Source organism: Henningerozyma blattae, chromosome 4 (assembly GCF_000315915.1).
Source record: "Henningerozyma blattae CBS 6284 chromosome 4, complete genome".
Taxonomy (NCBI): domain Eukaryota; kingdom Fungi; phylum Ascomycota; class Saccharomycetes; order Saccharomycetales; family Saccharomycetaceae; genus Henningerozyma; species Henningerozyma blattae.
The window spans coordinates 1,340,325-1,359,579 of NC_020188.1; the positions used below are offsets into that span (position 1 = coordinate 1,340,325).

The following is a 19,255-nucleotide window of genomic DNA, read 5'->3' on the forward strand; positions in this document are numbered from 1 at the left end:
ATATATCTGCATTACATGAATATACACTTATTCAAGTTCAAATTATTTAAATTTTACCGCTGCATTGTTATTAAATTATTTATTACTACATTTAATCAATAATAATTATCTCTCCATCATTAGTTTTGGCTTTTTTCCTTGCTCTAGATAATTGAGAAAATATATCAAATTGACTAGATCCAATTTCTTTCTTCACAATAGGTTTCTTGCCTGGAAATATATCATCTTTCTTGCTCTTTTTCTGTTGAACTGCATCAGCAAGTAATTTAGCTGATGCAATAATTGGTCGATTATCAACATGGAAATCATTAGGATCATGCAATATTTCTGCAGCTGTAACATCTTCTTCATCGTCTTCTTGTTTTAATCTATTAATTTCATTTTTCTCTTCATAATCTTGCAAATTAATTGGTTTTGCAACTACTTTCGTATTTCGTCTTGACGATGTTCGTTGTTTGATATATTGGGATTCTATCTCAATATCTTTTTCAATTTTAATTGGATTACTGTTAGACTTATTTGAAGGAATTGTATTGAGTTTATTTTTATTCTTAGTTTTATTATCATTATTATAATTGTTGTTGTTGTTGTTGTTATTGTTGTTATAATTAGTTAGAGATGAGTTATTACGTGATAAGGTTGGAATGCCTCTGTTTAATGTTGTTGGTGTTGGTGCAAATAATTGGCGATTTGTAAGAATATTATTACTCGTATTGGAGGTGTCATCTTTGTTAGCATTATTAGTAGTATTGTTTGGAGCATATGATGGTGCATACGTTTTTTTGGGAGAAGGTGATCTTGAATTAGGTGTTGATTTGTATTTTGGTGCAAATGTCTTTACGGGGCTTAGATTTCTTTGAGGTGATACTGGCCCACCATTAATACGACCGGTATAACTGGGAGCATATGTTTTGGTTGGACTCAGATTTCTCGCTATCGATCTAGATTCATTACTAGTTTTTTGAGTATATGAAGAGGATTTTGTGGGGCTCAATTGATACTTAGAACTTGGAATTGGATTGTTTTGTCTACCACGAGGCTTTGGTTGGGGATTTTTACCAAATAATTTAGAAGTTGAAATAGAATTTGGATTTGTCTTTAATTGAGCTGCTGCAGTTGTGAACTCACTTGTGCCAGTTATTGTTTTGTTTTTGGTTAGATCTACATTAAAAGTATTTACTAGGCTTTTCCCATTCCAAATAAATCTTTCTCTTCTATCGTCAACACATTTATTATAATCTTCGATCAATTGTTTATATGAAAATGTTTGAATATTTTCCAAAAACTTTTTACCCATTGCTTTATAAAGTGATTTGATAGTATTCAGATCATCAAATACATATTGTCTATCTGAGGTTTTCGATAATAATTCTTTTGACAAAAATCGACTAGGTTCACTTGGATATTGTTCATCATTTGATGTAACTGATGTAATATATAATAAATACTTGGCTCGGGTCTGTGCAACAAAAAACATTCTTCTTTCTTCATCTAATGAACTATTCCCGCTTTGTTGCTTTTGTTTCCCACTATTCGGATCATTAGTAGTAGAATCTGAAGTATTACCATCTTCGTCGTCATTCTGAGTATCTTCAGAATCTCTACCTTCATCCCGAAACAATGATGGGATAATTCCTTCGTTACATCCAGGAATTAACACTACAGGCCATTCCAGACCTTTTGCTCCGTGTATAGTAGAAATCGTCACATATCCATGATTTTTATTATCATCATTTAATTTTTCCTCTTCTCCTTCAGCTTCTGTAGAATATAAACTTAATGAAACGAAAAAATTCCGTATATAATTTGAAACTATATTCTTAGGAGTTTCTTGTGATGTAGTCTGTATTATTGGAATATTTGTTTTATCAAGTCCTAAGAAATGAGATTTTAAAAGTTCAACATTCTTGTGTCTTGGATTTGTATAATCTGGTTCACCGGATAAGTCCACATTTGATTTTTTCTTCCCATCAAAATATAAATATTCTTGTTTTAATCCAGAGGTATCATATAATCTTTCAAATATTTCCGACAATGCATTCTCCAAGGGGTTTTCATATAAATTAATACATGATTCAATCATTCCAATAAATTCCGATATAGCCTGTTTACCCTTGGTAGGGATATCAACTGGAATGATGCGATTATTAATAGATTTCAATATTTCAAAAGAAGGTCCATCATGCTCATCAAATATTTTGGAAATTTTTTCAATAGAGACAGGTCCTAAACCCTTTGATGGGTATGTAAGGCATGATAGAATGGCATTTTTTTCTTCATTTGAATTCACGCATTTTAACAAATTTAACATTGTCGAAACTTCTTTTAATTCCCAAAATGCATGTCCTCTGATAATTTTGTACGGTATTCTATTTTCAATCAAAGAATTCTCAATCCTTCTAATTTGCCTCCTTTGTCTAACTAGAATTGCAATATCATTATATGAGAACAAATTTGGTAATGATTTTAAATATAATATTTCTCGTGTTAATGATGGAGCTTCTAAGAAATTAGTTGGAAAAGTAAGATACACTGGAGGAAAATTACAATCAAATTGTGCATGCAATGGTAATCTAGCCTTTCTACCAGAAGATTGTTGGCTAATTAACGTCTCACTAGTGTCCAGAATCTTTTGTGATGAACGATAATTTTCTATTAGAATAACTTGAGATATATGAAGAGGAGACTTTCTTATCATTTCTTCAAAATTATGTGATAATGCATGTCTAAATGCATAAATACTTTGGTCGGGATCACCCACCACCGTTATACCGTGAGATAAATGATGGTTACCTCTTGCAAATAAAAACATCAAATCAGTTTGAATACCATTTGTATCTTGAAATTCATCTACTAGGACATGTCGTATATTTGGTAAACATCTTTCCTTTGTCAGAAGGCGAAAGGCATACATCAGCAAATCATCGAAATCAAAGGAGTTGATTTTATTTAATTCTGTTTGATATTTTTCGTAAAAATAAGATAATGCAACATCATGATCATTGTCTGCCTGATATTCTTCTTGTAAAATTGCAAATGCTTTTAATCTTGAAATTTGCTTTTTAACCATTTTTGGATGGACAGCCCATTCATTATTACTACGCTTCGGGAGACATAGATTAACCTTCTTACTCATGGAAGTTGCGTAATCCCTAATCTGATCTGGCATCTTATCAACCATATTATTTAGAATCGCATCTACCTCTTTTTCATCAACGATTCTCCAATCTTTCCTAAGATTTAATATATGTCCAAATCTTGTCAGAAGTTTCATACAAACACCATGAAATGTACCTATTAATAGATCAGAAACTCGTACATGAGTATTTTCCAGCATTTTTGTTAATCTCTCTATCATTTCTGTTGCTGCTTTATTAGTAAAGGTTGTTACAATTATATCTTGTGGCAATATTTTGTGATGCAATAAAAGATATGCAACTCTTGAAGTTAACACTTTAGTTTTACCAGTACCTGGTCCAGCAATAATTTGTAATGCCTTCCCTGGGTCATATGTCACAGCCATCAATTGCTGTTTATTTAATGTGGAAAGTATGTCATTTAACACCAGGTTATTAGTTGAATTTATATTAGTCTGATCATCATTTGACATTTTGAATATTCGAACGAATTTTAAAAGCAAATTATTCGAGCCAGAAATATCCTATCAATACAATAGTGTCCTTCTATATTACAATTTTACAATGGGAGATATAATATATAGACTATAGGTATGCTTTATGTAAGTTGTTATTGGATTGAAGCATACTTTTTAATGTAACAAGCATCAAAAATACGTGTATTATTCTTCTTTTAGACATCCCATCATCGAATCATTTTAAAGACGCGCTTTATTTACATTTTGCCAAATCTCGAATTTCACGAAAAACAGAAAATATAATAAAAGGGCTTATAGTAATAAATCAAAAAAACAAACAGAGATATTGTATTTGAATTAAATCTAAAAAACTTATTTTTATTTATTTTTTACTATTTTTTGTGATGATAGAATAACAAAAATTATTTTTAATTGAATTTTATTTTTAGTATCTCAAAATTTCTTTTTATACAACTTTACTAGCTTTTATTTATTGTTTGCAAAAAATCCCCAAGCTACAATACATTAATTTAAAATAATCCTGATATAAATAGTTGGATAATTGACACTAAATATTAAATAGCATATATATCATTATTCTATTAGGGATTTCTACCTTATGTTTCATTTTTAGGAAAGTTCTTGAATAGAAAATACTACCAAAAATAGTTATGGTTTAAATGATTAATATTTACAATGTATTGTATATGAATATATAGTAAGTTTATCTATACATATATGTGTGCGGATATTTTTTTATTCAAATAAACTCTTCTAATTAATTTTTAACTCAGAGATTCGCAAAATGGTTTGATCTGCTTTGTTGATTGCATGCCTAACTCTTCTGTTCCTTCTTTTTGTAACTTCTCTTACATGAAATTTCCTTTCGTTTTTTCTATAACAATAGCTTTTAAACTATACAATTTTGGATCGATCGGATTATCAACGAATGTGTAGTTTCTTGAACCAATTTTAGTGACATCTGTTAGTTTCAAAGTGTCCCCAACATCTGCTTGTTTCAGTTTGAATGGTAATATAACCTTATCACCGAGAGTAACCAAGTATGGGCGATTATGAATGCGAAATGATGCATATAGTTCATTGGAGAGCTTTAATGGAGTTAAATCAGTTGTGCTTTTGATTGTATTTTCTAAAATATTTGAACTTGTAGCAGATGCATCTTTATGGTCAATTGGCTCTGAAAGGGTTGAATATTGGGTATGTAAGCCTATAAAGCTTGCTTTAGGAATTATCTGTCTAAATGAATTACTAGTTGAGCAAAGTAGGGGAGATGTAAAATTTTGGGTAAGCTGAGAAAGCCCCAATCTTGACAAGTGAAACATTGTAGAATATTAGTAGCGTATCGAGTATCTAAATCAGTAATTCGTAGAAAGCAGAAAATAATCCAGTATTTTTAGTCTTAATAAATGTTTATATCTTCTACCTATAATATATTTAATCGAATTCTATTTTACAGATTATATTTTTTTTAATAGAGCGAAATTTTCGGGAGCATTAAAAACTTAGAATCTGAAAATATTAAAATAATAATTCATAGGATACTCGAAAAATTAGTCAAACGAAGTAAAAATTGAAATATCCGTTGTTGAATAATAAAAAACATATATAATACAAAAAGTTTGGTTTATAAAAAGTTACAAAAATAAAAAGTGTTATGTCACTATCGTTCATATTATTAATAATTAGAGAAGTTTTGAATTAGCTGAAGATGGAAGTTTTTATATAACTAGACATTAGTGATCATTTATCGAACTACACCATGAACACTATGTGCTGATTCATTATCATCCCATGAGAAACTACTATTTGTTGATGAAGAATCACACATGGGGTACATTTGTCCATTGTTATTTTTATTCTTTTTTTTATTTTTTTCTTTGATTTTCCTTTTTTAACTGTCCCTAGATCGACTCCATCTACAGTTTCTAAATTGTCTTGCGGTTTCTTCAGTATGCTTTGAGATGTAGGAGAATTAAATTCAGCTAAATTACTTTTCTTACTAGAATGTTCGTCCAAGGATGGATCAATTTTTATAGAGCGCTTGAGACTATCGTTATTTTCATTTTCATTTTCAGTTTTATTAGCATTTTCATTATCATTATCATTAATATTGGTGACATCATTTCCACTTTCCTTTGACGAAACATGGAAATCTTTTTGAACAATATTTTTCTTGGATAATTTTGGATCTGTGGGAGTAGCCTTTAAAGTTACTATGTTAGCAGGCGACATTTTGATATCTTCTTCAGCTGGAATATTATTTTCCTCATCAATCATCTCTTCATCACCATCTTCATCCTTTCTATGCTCTTGTTTTGTTAATGGCGTGAGTTCATCTTCATTATCTGTCAAAGTTAAATGTAGAGTTGTCTTACGACCACTGGGATCGGTATATTCATAATATCGGGTAGGTTCATTATCTTCATTATCATAATCATTTGTATTTATGGATTTTCTGTCTTCATCATTATCTTGCATTTCATCATTTTCTTCTTCGTCTTGCTGTTCTTGGGACATGTATTCATCATCTTCCATTGCCAATTGTTGAGGATGTTCCACTATATCTTCATAAAGTTCATTTTCACTGATAAGATCGTGCTCCATATCATCTTCTAAATCTTGATCTTCTTTATCAACATCCAAATAATGCTGATTAACATCTGATTCCAGTAGTTTAATTTCCTCTTCACCAAGACTTCTATCAATATCTGGTAAATTATCTTCTGTGAAATCACCTAATGGTGTATTATAATTCTCTCTTGCAATTGTTAATCTAGTATCGATGAAATTTTTCCAATTTTCATTGGCTAAAATTTCTAGAATTATATTTAATTCCTTAATAGATAAATCCATTTCTTCAACATAATTGACGAATTTAACAATTTCTTCAGCAATTAAATTTAAATAACCTTGATAACCTAAACCAAGACCATTTTCAACTTGATATTCTAAGCTTTTCGCATCACCTAATATGATTAAATCAGATAAATCGTCATTTTTGAAAATTTCAATTAAAAGATTTTTATTATAACCAGTTTCTAATGGCCCATTTAAAAGCTGTTGAATAATATCAAAAACTACATTATGCAAAAAGTTATTCCATGGGAATTTGAAAAACATTTTGATAATCTCAGATAGGATCCCTGTAGTTTCAAGAGATATTTTTAACGCATCACCGATTAATATTGGTGCATCATTTTCATCTAACATGCTATTTTCATAATTCTCTTGCTGGATATTTAAAGTATTAGTTGATTTATCAGTTGGAGTTTCACTGTCATCCAAATCATCATTACTGCTACCTTGAGAATTTCTTAACTTGAGTATATCCATTTGATGAGATAACTCATGATCTGTTGGAGAAGAGACATTTAATTTTGCATCTGGTGTAAGTTCGCTATTATCAGCTTCCAAAGCAAGGTCATTTTCAACTTGCATATCAACATCTTGATCATGATTATAATTATTATCAATAGAGCTTTGTTGGGAATATTTTTGTCTAATATACAATCTTCTCGCATAATCACGTTCTTTCACGATTGATTCAGCATCAGGATCATTCATTAATGCCATATTGGAACAATGTAATAACTCGGCAATCAATTCACAAATTTTAAATCGTTCAAAGCCTAATGGTTCAATTTCACCAAAGGAGGTCTTTAAATTATCAATTGTTTTACTAGTTAATAAATCTTGGAAATCTTGCATGTATTTGATAAATAATTTTAACATATGACCCAAATAAATAGGATCTCTATCATTTGGAGGATGTGTCTTTAATGTAGTTGAGGTTAAATTAATATAATCATAATCTGAATTATTTTTTCTAATCAATTCAATGATAATACTAATACCATTATTTAGCGAGGGACCACCTTGTAACATATTTTTAATCAAGTTTTCCATAATCACAGATGATGATAGCTGTCTTGTTAATTCATTTGGACCTATTATTGAAACCATTTCATTATCTGAACCACCACTGATTGTAATAATAGCCTTCAAAAAATCTGCAGCGGCTGTTACAGTGGATGAAAAATCTTGACCAGAATCATTATGTGGATTCAAACAATCTATTAATTTTGGAATTAAATTCTGATTCATAAGGAGATGAATTACCCCATTTGAAGAATCTTGAGTATCAGTGGTAATTATTTTAGGTAAGAAATCCATTAATATTGGGTTTTGAATATGCTTAATAAATAAATCTACAAGATTCGATTGATCCAAGATATAATCTATCATTGAATTGACATCCATATCTAGTAGACGATCATTAATTTTCATGAAATATGTGGAAAATAACATAGATATATCTGATGAATCTGAAAGTATTTTCCATAACTTATCTAAAAGAAAATGATTTTCAATTAAAGTGTTCGAAATAGCCCATATATCTGTAGACAAAATTTCAGTTGCTATTCTTGCCTTTTTAAATTCTGGTGTTTCTTCATCTTCAATAATTCTTTCATCTTCGTTATCTTCATCATTATCATCGTTTAAGGAATTTTTTTCAATATCTTCTTTAAAATTAATGATCGATTCTTCAGTAATACAATCAATTAATTTATCTAATATTACCGGATATTTTAAGTAACCTAATAATTTGAAATTTGAGCACATTAGCTCTGTGTATAAATCTTCATTGTCTAATAACTCGTCCAATATATCTAGGTTTGGGTTATAATGAACAAAATCTTCATCGTTGATAGGTCCCGATTCATGCGTGGCATGATCTTCATCTAGTGCGGTTGTGGCATCTATGTCGTTTGCAGCATCTAAATCTTCATTAATTAGGGTATCGTTACTATCTTTCGAACTTGATTCAATAGTAATTGAAAGATCCTTATCATCTTCGTTATGGTTGGTATGATTGTGATGATGATGAATCGGTATGAATGCTATATCTAATAATTTTGAAAGAACAGAAGCTTGGTTATAATCATTACCAAAATTCCAGAATGCACCTGACATTATGTTTAGATTAATTAGGTAGCAATATGATTTATTAATTGAGATGAAATAAAGATTGAAAAAAATTGAATAATGTACAAATTATGAGGAACCAACGAAAAAAATTAAAATAGAGTAAAATCAAATAACAAAATGAAATAATACAACGTACACGAACTGGGAGTTAGCCACAAAAGTAGAATGTAAGAATGAATGGAAAATATATTACTGCGGCGTGATGTTTAGTAGTAAAGTTATTATTATTATGCTATATTAATGCCAGATGCAAAAAAAACAAAACAAAATAAAACAAAATAAAACAAAATAAAGTGAAATGAAACGAAATGACACAAAAAATGTATATCTTTAATTATTATTATGACAATTTTGAATTCAAATGGGAGTAAAATACTAATGCGTTGAAAGAATGTACGCTAGTTTACGTTGTTGTTATGGTATTGCAGAGAGCAGACAAAAAAACAAATAGATAAAGCAGACTTGAAATTAGTCAAATCTGAAAAATCTACTGTTATTAGAGCTAGTGGAAGCGTAAGAATAGAGTGGAGTTTGAGTTGACACAACGAAGGACAAATAACTTTAAAAAAAATACTCCGAAATGTAAACAAATAGGTTTAGCGAGCTCTATTTATTTTCTTCTAGGCTTAGAGTGACGTTGCTGCTTAAATATTAATAAGACGTTTCCTATGAGTTTTAGTATAGTCTGGCCATGAAGTAGATATTTCAAGATAGAAATATAAATTCTTTCTTTTAATTTTGTAGGTCTTGGCTTTTGTTATTTACATTATGCCATTGATGACTTGCGAATTTGCTCCAAGGAAATTTTCTTCACACACGAATACCCGGACACATTAATTACCCGGACACTAATATCATAGGTATAATCAAGAAGTAATTTGGGTGGAGATTCTACCAACTATTATTGTTTTTAAATTGTCTTTATAAGAATTCGACTTGTTAGTATATAGATTTTACTGTATCTTACTCTTTCTGTTTCTAAAGACTTGCGTAAGGTATTTCTACCTAGTATTGTATGGTGTGCAACCAATACATATATACAAATTACCTCTACTTTGAATTAGAAAACTATACTAAAATATATATAAATATAAATCTTTAATATACCTCGTACTTTCATCCTAATAATTTTCTGTATATTATGATTATTTAAATCTTATGACACATTTAATAATTTTATATTTTATATTTAACTATTTTATTTTCCGACACTCTAATTGTCGCGTCTCGATGCTCTAATTTATTTGAAAAATTTAATGTTACTAACATAATAGATTCGAAAGTTTCAAGATGATAATGATAATCAAATCGAAGATAATCAGTGGTGATACTTATATTAATCTATACATTTAAGTACGGTTGTAACTATAGGACAATTGGACAATTGCAAATTACATTATAAAAGTTCGGCCAATATTTCAAAATAACCAAACAGTATGACAGATTTCAATATCACCGAAACTTATTTGAAGTTTTTAAAAGATGATTCAGAAATGACAATGCCCATAGCGGCAATCGAAGCACTAGTAACCCTTTTGAGGTTGAAAAATCCTTCGACAGCAGCAGAAATGATCAACACCATCAAATCCGCTGCCGATGAGCTGACAAAATCCATTCCAAATTCCATTTCATTAAGAGCTGGTTGTGATGTGTTTATGAGATTCGTATTAAAAAATACCCATTTATATGGTGACTGGGAGAACTGTAAGAAACATTTAATTGAAAATGGTCAATTGTTTATATCGAGAGCAAAGCAATCTCGTAAAAAAATTGCCAAAATGGGTGTAGATTTTATTTCAGACGATGATATTATTCTTATCCATGGGTTCTCAAGAGCCGTTTTCTCTTTATTAACAGAAGCCTCAAAAAATTTCGTTAGATTTAGATGTATTGTCACTGAATCTAGACCAACAAACCAAGGTACTCAAATGTATAAGGCATTGATTTCAAACGGAATTCCTGCTACGTTAATTGTCGATAGTGCAGTTGGTAGTATACTTCACAGAGTCAATAAAGTATTTGTCGGTGCCGAAGGTGTTGCAGAATCTGGCGGGGTTATTAATTTGGTTGGTACATATTCAATTGGTGTTTTGGCCAAAAATGCTGGGAAACCATTTTACGTCATCAGTGAAAGTCATAAATTCGTTAGAATGTTTCCATTATCCCCAGACGATTTACCAGGTGTAAAAGATTCTTTAGATTTTTCTTTAACAAACAATAATCGCCATGCTAATGTTAGTGCTCTAAATGAAGGTATGGATGATAATGAACAAAATGACATCTTATGTGGCCCAATTGTAGACTACACCACTCAAGAATATATTACTGCATTAATTACAGATCTAGGTATTTTAACACCAAGTGCTGTTTCTGAAGAATTGATTAAAATGTGGTACGATTAGCCATTTTTCAATATTTCTCATTCATTCAACAGTGCATTCAAACCCTTTCACGTTAGACATTATATATACATATATATATGCATCCATATATATCAATTCATAGATTCATAAATGTATCATATACTAATAATTGACGATCTATTTTTTTCGTCCTTGCTAATTGTAATTTACATAATATTATTAGATAAACCTATATCGAAATCATATTTTTTTAATTCTATCTAATGAAATAATTTGCTTAAATATACATCCCTCTCAGAAATACATTTCAATTGATGTTCTGAAACTTCTTGTTTTACTGAATCTCTAAAACTGTTAAAAGTATTCTCAACCCAGCTTAATTTTAATGGATCCTCTTCAGCCTCAATTTTATGCGCTCTTAGAGAACCAGCTAACTTGTTTGCTGCCTGATCACTAACGGATTTCACAGACATAGTAACGACTTGTGCCTTTTGACTAGCTGGAGTAGCATTGTTTTTAGATTCAATTTGTTTCCTTTTCTTTGTAAGATCATCGATATGTTTAAAATATGGCTTCACTTGTGCAATTTTTTCCACTGGTAAAAGATATACTTGCTTATTACTTGAAAATGCAACATATTGCCCATTATTTTTGACACTAACACCCTTTAAATATTGGATATTTGCATCCTCCCAATCATCACCTCCATTAATTTCATTGTCTTTATTCTTATTAAAAAAAGAACTTTCATCCAATGGAATTTCTAATTCCCATACAGATGATTTAGCTTTATACCTTATATCAGAAACAAATGGATGATTTGCAGGTTTTTTACCAAGTCTTTTGTTCTTACCAATGTATTGCAAAATATGTAAATGCTCATCTTTACCACCAATGTTTAATGGAATTTCTTCAATTATTGGATCTTCTTCATCAATATCAAAGTTAGCTTCATCTGAATTAGAATCTAAAGAATCATTATCAATATCAATATCCATTGATTCAACAGCAACACTGCTAGTACCTTCTTTTGTTGTCGAATCATTTGCATTTGAAATCATATCAACATCATCATCTTCGTCATCTTTAACAAATAGCGAATTCTTTTCACTCATTTGTATAATAAAATATTTCTAATATATATGTGTTATCTGTTTTAATAAAAGCTCGGTTAAACACAGTTATATATGTAAACTAGTTATAAGTCTAAGCTTGCCATTTTTTTCATAGTATAATAATTTTGTCAATAGTTGATTTCAAGCCCATCGATTCCGAAAATTGTTAGAATTTTCAATATTTGATGAACTTAGATAATAAAAGAAAAAAAAATCCTAAAAAAGCATTAACTATTGATTCAAATTACTCCAGAAATTAATAATCTAAAAGATAATAAAAACATGCAATAATTATATTTTTTAAAAAAAAGACTTGAAATTCTTTTATTATTGATATTTGCAACCTATTTATTTCTGGCTTCCCATTTAGGATATTTTTCCAATCGTAAAATTTTAGCGATGGCTCATCGAAAAATTTCATTTCATTTTGTAGTGAATTTTTAGCGATATACATGCTATTGATATATAGATTCAAAAAACATTTAAAAAACCATATAGATTCGTTACAGCTCAACTATACTGCATTAAAGAACAGTATAGTACCTTAAATATAACATAATTTTCAAAAATGAGTGACGATGAAGGTATGCTGTTAAATTTTACAACCGATGAGGTTGATAATATCCCTAGTAACAAACCTACACCCAAAATAGTTGGTGGTAGCTGGAGAGAGAGAAGAACGCTAAAAATGCAATTAGGAGGTACAAGAAACGCTAAAAAAGAAGGTGATGATGTTATTGCCCAAAATACTGGCAAAACCTTTGAAGAAATTCAGGAATCGATGTTTTCGAAGGACAATTCATCATCTTTAAAAAAATCTCAAAAGAAGTCTGAAAAACTATCTGAAAAAACATTACAAGAAAATACTTCAAACAAAACTTCAAGTGGTAAACATATCCAGGTAAACTCACAAATAGTTTCATCTTTATTTACATCTAATAGAGATATCGTTACATCTACAAATGATAATGCTCGTAATGAAAGCGAACCTATCCAACCAACTAATGCCCCCATGCTAAAAGAATCCTTTGAATGGTTTAATATCCCAGAATTCGTTACTTCTCATCTAACTGAAAAGTTAAGGATTCAGAAACCTACAAGTATTCAATCTTTAGCTATTCCTGCTCTATTAAATAAAAAGGACAACGATTTATTTATCCATGCTCAGACAGGTTCAGGTAAAACTTTGGCATATCTATTACCTATCTTGTCTAAAATTTTAAATATGAAGGCAAGAATCGATCGTAAATCAGGAGCATTCGCTGTGATAATTGCTCCAACGAGAGAATTGGCTCAACAAATTTATCAAGTATCCATTTCTTTGATGGGCTGCTGCCATTACTTAGTTCCATGCTTATTAATCGGTGGTGAAAGTAAAAAATCTGAAAAAGCTAGATTACGTAAAGGTTGCAACTTCATTATAGGTACACCAGGGCGTATCTTAGATCATTTACAAAATACCAAGGTGATTAGAGAACAATTTAGCCAATCATTAAGATATATTATTCTCGACGAAGGTGATAAATTAATGGAGTTGGGTTTTGAAGAAACAATTTCTCAAATTCTTCAAATTATTCATGGCGTTACTATAGATACAAGAAAGTTTCCAGCTCTGCCTTCTAGAATTGTTCATATTTTATGCAGTGCTACTAGACAAGGTAAAATTAAAGATTTGGGCAATATTGCCTTAAAAGATTATCAATTAATTAGTAGCGGGAAACATAAAAATAAAGGTGCTAGTGAAGAGAAAATATCTGTCCCAGACCAGTTGGTACAGTATATCTCAGTTGTTCCACCTAAATTGAGACTTGTTACGCTTGCAGGTGTGCTAAATAATATCACACGTAAAAACCAAGTTTTAGGTGATGCTAGAAAAACAACTAGAACAATTATTTTCTTTTCGTGTGCTGATAGTGTTGATTTTCACTATTCTACATTTTCATCTAGTGATGGTCATTCACGCAATTTACTCGGCGAGTCTGTAAGAATTTTATCAACAGGCAACACTATCTTTCCATGCTTGAATCCTGAGGAAGATCCAAACATTATTTGCTATAAATTACATGGTTCTTTATCACAACAAATGAGAACATCTACATTAAAGCATTTCTCACAAGATAATGATAGTACAAATGGTAAACATTTAATACTTTTCTGTACGGATGTTGCAAGTAGAGGTTTAGATTTGCCAAATATTGGTACTGTTATTGAATTTGATCCACCTTTTTCTGTGGAAGATCATTTGCATCGTATTGGTCGTACAGCTCGTGCTGGCCAAAAGGGTGAATCTGTTTTATTCTTATTACCAGGGGAAGAAGAAGGTTATATGGATTATATCAAACCATATCATCCAAAAGGTTGGAAATTATTGAACTTTTCCCAGAATATTTTACAACCTGCTTTTCAAGATGCCACAGTAAACAGAAACGATAGAGCTAAGAAAAAGCCAAGTAATATCAATGAATGGGATACAAATGCTACAACTTGGCATCTAAACATTGAAAGAAGAGCCATAGAAGATCCTGCATTCAAAGGTTTAGCTGTTCAAGGTTATACAAGCCACGTTCGTGCATATGCTACCCATATTTCCAAAGAAAAACAATTTTTCAATATTAAATTCTTACATTTAGGTCATTTGGCCAAGAGTTTTGCATTAAGGGAAAGACCAAAAAGTATGGCAATTCAAAGAGAAAATGAAAAAAAGAGAAAGGCTAAGATTGAAGAAGATGAAGAAGATTATAAGAAACCACTTGCCGATGATAAAATAAATAAGAATAAAATGTGGAAAATGGCTCGTATGGCCGTTAGAGAAGCAGCTAGTGAATTTAACTATTAATGTTTCCTATACTCTCTTTTACTTTGTGTCTTTTTTTTTTGCATCTGTATACTATTATTTGTTTAGCATATTCCTTAAGAAATTTTACAAATTTTATATGATTTATTTGTATTTTTAATTTTTTATTATTTTATTAATTATTTTTGATATATATTTACATGTCATGATATTATACAAAGTACATACGAAAAGTGATCAAAATTAAGTTGTTTTGCTGAAACAGATGTGTTATTGCATAATAGTTATCAAGTCACGGTTCTTTATCTTCTTTAGGTTTATTTTCTGAACTTGTTTCTTTGTTTCCATTCTCTTTCTTATTCTGTTCGCGATTCTGCTTCTCAAGTTCTGCCAGTTCCCATTTCATCCTTTCTGCAGCTCTATAAATCTTACTTTGTAAATAGAAACTACCACCTTTTGCCTTATCATTGATATTAAATAAATAATCAAATCTCTGATTAATTTTATCGATGGTCAAATTTTTCATATTATTTTCAATATTTAAAATCTTGCAACTTTCATCTAAAGTAATACCACCGTATTCTGATAGTTTTTTACCATTCTTTGTTATATTTGAAGCTGACTTTTTAGCTGATTGAGCAGCAGCTTGTCTATAAGCCTGGCCAAAAGCTTTACCAAATACTCTTGCACCTGTAATAACTATTTGAACAAATGCCCTATGAGCCATTATTAGGATGTGCACTAAGCTTATATAGGAAATGCTATATTTTTGTTAGACTAATTATCTAATTAAATTCAATGCATTTTCTTTTTTTTAAAAAGTTAAGCTCAACTTAAGATATATATTTTTGACGTGACCGAAAAAAACATTGTCAGCTTTATAGTGGTAAGAGAAAATACACTAATGAAATATTGATCCCTAAAATTGTAATAGAGCCAAAAATACGAGCAATATTATCCTAAAGTATTTATTCATATAAATGATACTAATTTGGACATTATATAGAGATACCATTTGTCGTCAGAGCAAAGGATGAAAACTTCTACAGAATTATTCTAAATCAATCATCCTCCTAAAAAAAAAAACCTTTGTATAAATTAATTAAAGCAGTCTCGAAGCCTTCTCAAATTTTTATATATCATCATTTATTCAATTTTTTCCTATAATCTGCGAAGCTTAATTTTTTTCTCATTGGCTTTAATTGTTGAGAGCAATTATTTTGAACATTACTATTAGAAAGATTGTCATTAGCTGGAATATTTCCTTTATTAATAGGATTCTCAGTAGTTGTATCTGAAGTTGAGGGTAAACTGTTAGCTGAAATGGGAGTATTTGAATCATTAATATATGAATGTGTTTGTAAGGGGTCTACAGATGAGGAAGACTCACGGTTACTAGTGTCTTGAATGTTATTATTGTCAAGATTCATTTGTTTATTATAAAGGCTAGGTATGCTTGTAGCTAATTCTATTGGAGTCGGTAATAAATTAATATCTGTAACTTTGGATTCATCGAATTCTAATAATTTTGTAATATGTATTATTTGGTCATTGGATGATGTTAATGATGGTAAAGAATCATTATTTTTTCTATGCTTGGATAGAATATTATTGGAACGAAACTTTTTACGTAGTAAATCAAATCTCTGTGGAAATTTTCTTTTATTTAGAATGCTTTCTTGTGATTCTTCTAGAGTATTAGTCAAGGTAGATGTAAGATCCTTTGTATTTGTAAAAATATTAACATTAGAATATATCTTTTTCACATTTTTTGACTCTTTAGCCTGATTCATTTCTTGAATTTTTTTATAAATCTGAAGATCTGTATTATATTTTTCAGTTTGGAGAACTAAATTCTCTAGTATTGGAGCTGGTCTTATTTTAGGCAAAAATCTTTTCTGTAAATTATTCAAATACTCGTTCATTTTATAAATATTATTATATTTCTTATGTTTAGTATTCATATTAATTGAATTTAACTGGTCTAGTGAGTATTTTTTAATCTTTAACAACAGACAATTGTCTGTGTTATTATTTGTTAAACAAGCACAATCACAACTTTTCAATATTGTATTTATGGAATAAATTAATGAGAATTTATTTTTTTCATCCATAGAATCTATATTACTTTGAAAAGATGATCTAATGTCATTATTATCATTATTATGAGGAATTAGTTGTCTAATAGGATGGTTTAAATCCCAATTCCAAGGTAAAGTTAGTTCTTCATCATGTTTAATATCCCTTGTAGCTCTCAATACAAATTTTATTTTACTATCCGATGCCTTTTCTTTAGTTTTTATAGTAACTAATTCTACATTTGGATTGCATGATCTTCTCAAATACCTCGCCAAATTCCCAGATAACCTTGAATCAATAAAAATTGGCCAAGTTGAGTGGAAAAATACTTTTGGTTTAGTTGTCCCCCATATTCTATATTGATTTTTAGAATCCAGTAAATAATTTTTGTTGAAGTCTATTATTCCTAAATATTCATGAATTAAATCACTGCGACTGCAATCTTTTGAAATAAAGACGCCTAATTGAGTGAAACCTTTAAATTGAGTAGAATCCTCTTCGGTATCATTATTAGTCTCATTACCTTTATTATTTTCGACGTCAATTGTATAAGATTTAATATTTATTGGAATTGGTTCAAATGATTGAGCAGAGTTAATCAAATCAACAACACAATCATCATCTTTATGGTTATCTAAAAACAGTTTAATGTATTTATCCTTGTATTCATTTTCAATCAAATGAGTGTATAAAGTGTCATAAGCTTTCTCAGCTGAGATTAAAAAATCTGAATCAATATTCCCGTCTTTATTACCATAATTTGGATCTAATGTACTTGCATTTGATTTTCTCTTTTTTGAATTTGATGAATGATTATTACTATCTTTTTCATTACTACTATCTCTTGAATCATTATTTCTTCTATTATTATTACCGCTACTGCTGGGATTTCTTTTCCTCTTTTTAGATGATTGTGGAGAATCAGTCACTCCAGTAGTTCCTGTTATATTTGTTGTTGAATTAATATTTGTTAAACTTGTGTTGGAGTTTGAATCAGAATAGACAATCGCCTTTGGATCCGTGACAATTGTCAAGTTCTTATTCTTATTATTTTCTTTTAATCTTTTCTTTTGTAGCTCTTTAATAAATTTAATATTAATATCTTTTCTTGGTTGACAAACATTACAAAGAAAATCCTCTGGTACAAAATTTAAATCAATGCCAAAACATATCCCATGCTGCCATCTATGACAATGATCACATTGAATTGTGAACCCATCATCATCTTCAAAACCACATATACAAGTAATTATACCTGAATCAATATCAACTATATAATCATCAGGTATAGCAACGGCAGTTGTTTCCATTATTTTTGCCTCTTCTTTTGGTGTTTCCTTTATTGTGCCCTGTGATATATTTCTTTGAGTCTCTTCCTTATATATTTTAGAAGTAGAATCTGTAGATGAAGCTGAATGGTTGTTCTTTTTTGGAGGTAATGGATTCGTTGCAGCTTCTGCCAAAGCTGCTGCGGCCAACAAACCTTTCTGATTCGCATCGGCGGTGGACGGGCTTGTTTGGCTCATTCTACTTTTATTGTTATTTGCAACGTCGTTATTTAGAAGAGTCAAGGCAGCAGGGCCAGGAGATAAAACATTTTGAGAAGATGTATTTGCAGTAGCAGTATTGCTTCCAGCTGATGAAGTATCACCTTTAGAAAACAACAGTAATGTCGAAGCATCCTGCAGGAGTGATTTTTTTGTTATGCTATCATTATTATTATCATCTAATTGTTGTATCGTACCATTATCAATGCCACTCATAATCGATATATAATTTTGTTTTATGTTATAGGTAATTTATTAATATGATTAATCCTTAATCGTTCTCTAGCTAAATTTCTTATCTATTATCTTTCCGTTGGATTCTTCTCACTTAAGCAATTGGCTTTTTTAGAATCGATATGTATCAATATTGTTGATCTATATTATTTTTTTTTAATGAGTTCTTAACAGCTTTTCCCCTTAAATTTGCTGAATGCTATATAACTTGATTTTTTCTAATATCCCTGTAAATCATCAATTTTCTTATTATCTTATTTGTTTAGGCTTTTTTTTAGAATTCTAAATTTCATATTATGATTTTCAAATTTCACAAAGTACGGGTATAATACAAAAAGCTTAGATATTTCCGTATCATAATTTCCGCTCCTCAGAAAATTTTAATTTCCGCGGAAGATAAATTCTCTAAAGAGCTAGCACGTGATGAAATTGCTTAATTAGGTTAAAAACGAGAAATTTTGGCGCTCTCGGGAAAACGTGACACAAACAAAAAATATAACTCCGACGATCGAAACAAA

At 30.0% G+C, this 19,255-nt stretch overlaps 8 protein-coding genes across 8 annotated transcripts; 2 read left to right on the forward strand and 6 right to left on the reverse strand.

Annotated features, from left to right (window-relative positions):
* Positions 1 to 91: 91 nt before the first annotated feature.
* SRS2 (DNA helicase SRS2) lies at positions 92 to 3,610 on the reverse strand (the record flags this gene model as incomplete). Its single annotated transcript, XM_004180508.1, has 1 exon — positions 92 to 3,610. One exon carries the CDS (start codon positions 3,608 to 3,610, stop codon positions 92 to 94), a length of 3,519 nt encoding a protein of 1,172 aa, XP_004180556.1.
* An 854-nt stretch (positions 3,611 to 4,464) lies between these two features.
* MRPL49 (mitochondrial 54S ribosomal protein bL21m) lies at positions 4,465 to 4,938 on the reverse strand (the record flags this gene model as incomplete). Its single annotated transcript, XM_004180509.1, has 1 exon — positions 4,465 to 4,938. One exon carries the CDS (start codon positions 4,936 to 4,938, stop codon positions 4,465 to 4,467), a length of 474 nt encoding a protein of 157 aa, XP_004180557.1.
* A 430-nt stretch (positions 4,939 to 5,368) lies between these two features.
* TBLA0D05460 (SAPS family protein) lies at positions 5,369 to 8,590 on the reverse strand (the record flags this gene model as incomplete). The annotated part of the gene is made up of 1 exon (XM_004180510.1): positions 5,369 to 8,590. One exon carries the CDS (start codon positions 8,588 to 8,590, stop codon positions 5,369 to 5,371), a length of 3,222 nt encoding a protein of 1,073 aa, XP_004180558.1.
* A 1,451-nt stretch (positions 8,591 to 10,041) lies between these two features.
* GCN3 (translation initiation factor eIF2B subunit alpha) lies at positions 10,042 to 11,007 on the forward strand (the record flags this gene model as incomplete). Its single annotated transcript, XM_004180511.1, has 1 exon — positions 10,042 to 11,007. The coding sequence occupies one exon, from the start codon at positions 10,042 to 10,044 to the stop codon at positions 11,005 to 11,007; it is 966 nt and encodes a 321-aa protein (XP_004180559.1).
* A 221-nt stretch (positions 11,008 to 11,228) lies between these two features.
* On the reverse strand, positions 11,229 to 12,083 carry RPC37 (DNA-directed RNA polymerase III subunit C37; the record flags this gene model as incomplete). The annotated part of the gene is made up of 1 exon (XM_004180512.1): positions 11,229 to 12,083. The coding sequence occupies one exon, from the start codon at positions 12,081 to 12,083 to the stop codon at positions 11,229 to 11,231; it is 855 nt and encodes a 284-aa protein (XP_004180560.1).
* A 568-nt stretch (positions 12,084 to 12,651) lies between these two features.
* DBP7 (putative ATP-dependent RNA helicase) lies at positions 12,652 to 14,919 on the forward strand (the record flags this gene model as incomplete). The annotated part of the gene is made up of 1 exon (XM_004180513.1): positions 12,652 to 14,919. The coding sequence occupies one exon, from the start codon at positions 12,652 to 12,654 to the stop codon at positions 14,917 to 14,919; it is 2,268 nt and encodes a 755-aa protein (XP_004180561.1).
* Positions 14,920 to 15,169: 250 nt separating this feature from the next.
* Positions 15,170 to 15,604, reverse strand: PAM16 (import motor complex subunit PAM16; the record flags this gene model as incomplete). The annotated part of the gene is made up of 1 exon (XM_004180514.1): positions 15,170 to 15,604. One exon carries the CDS (start codon positions 15,602 to 15,604, stop codon positions 15,170 to 15,172), a length of 435 nt encoding a protein of 144 aa, XP_004180562.1.
* A 415-nt stretch (positions 15,605 to 16,019) lies between these two features.
* On the reverse strand, positions 16,020 to 18,719 carry TBLA0D05520 (uncharacterized protein; the record flags this gene model as incomplete). The annotated part of the gene is made up of 1 exon (XM_004180515.1): positions 16,020 to 18,719. The coding sequence occupies one exon, from the start codon at positions 18,717 to 18,719 to the stop codon at positions 16,020 to 16,022; it is 2,700 nt and encodes an 899-aa protein (XP_004180563.1).
* Positions 18,720 to 19,255: the final 536 nt, after the last annotated feature.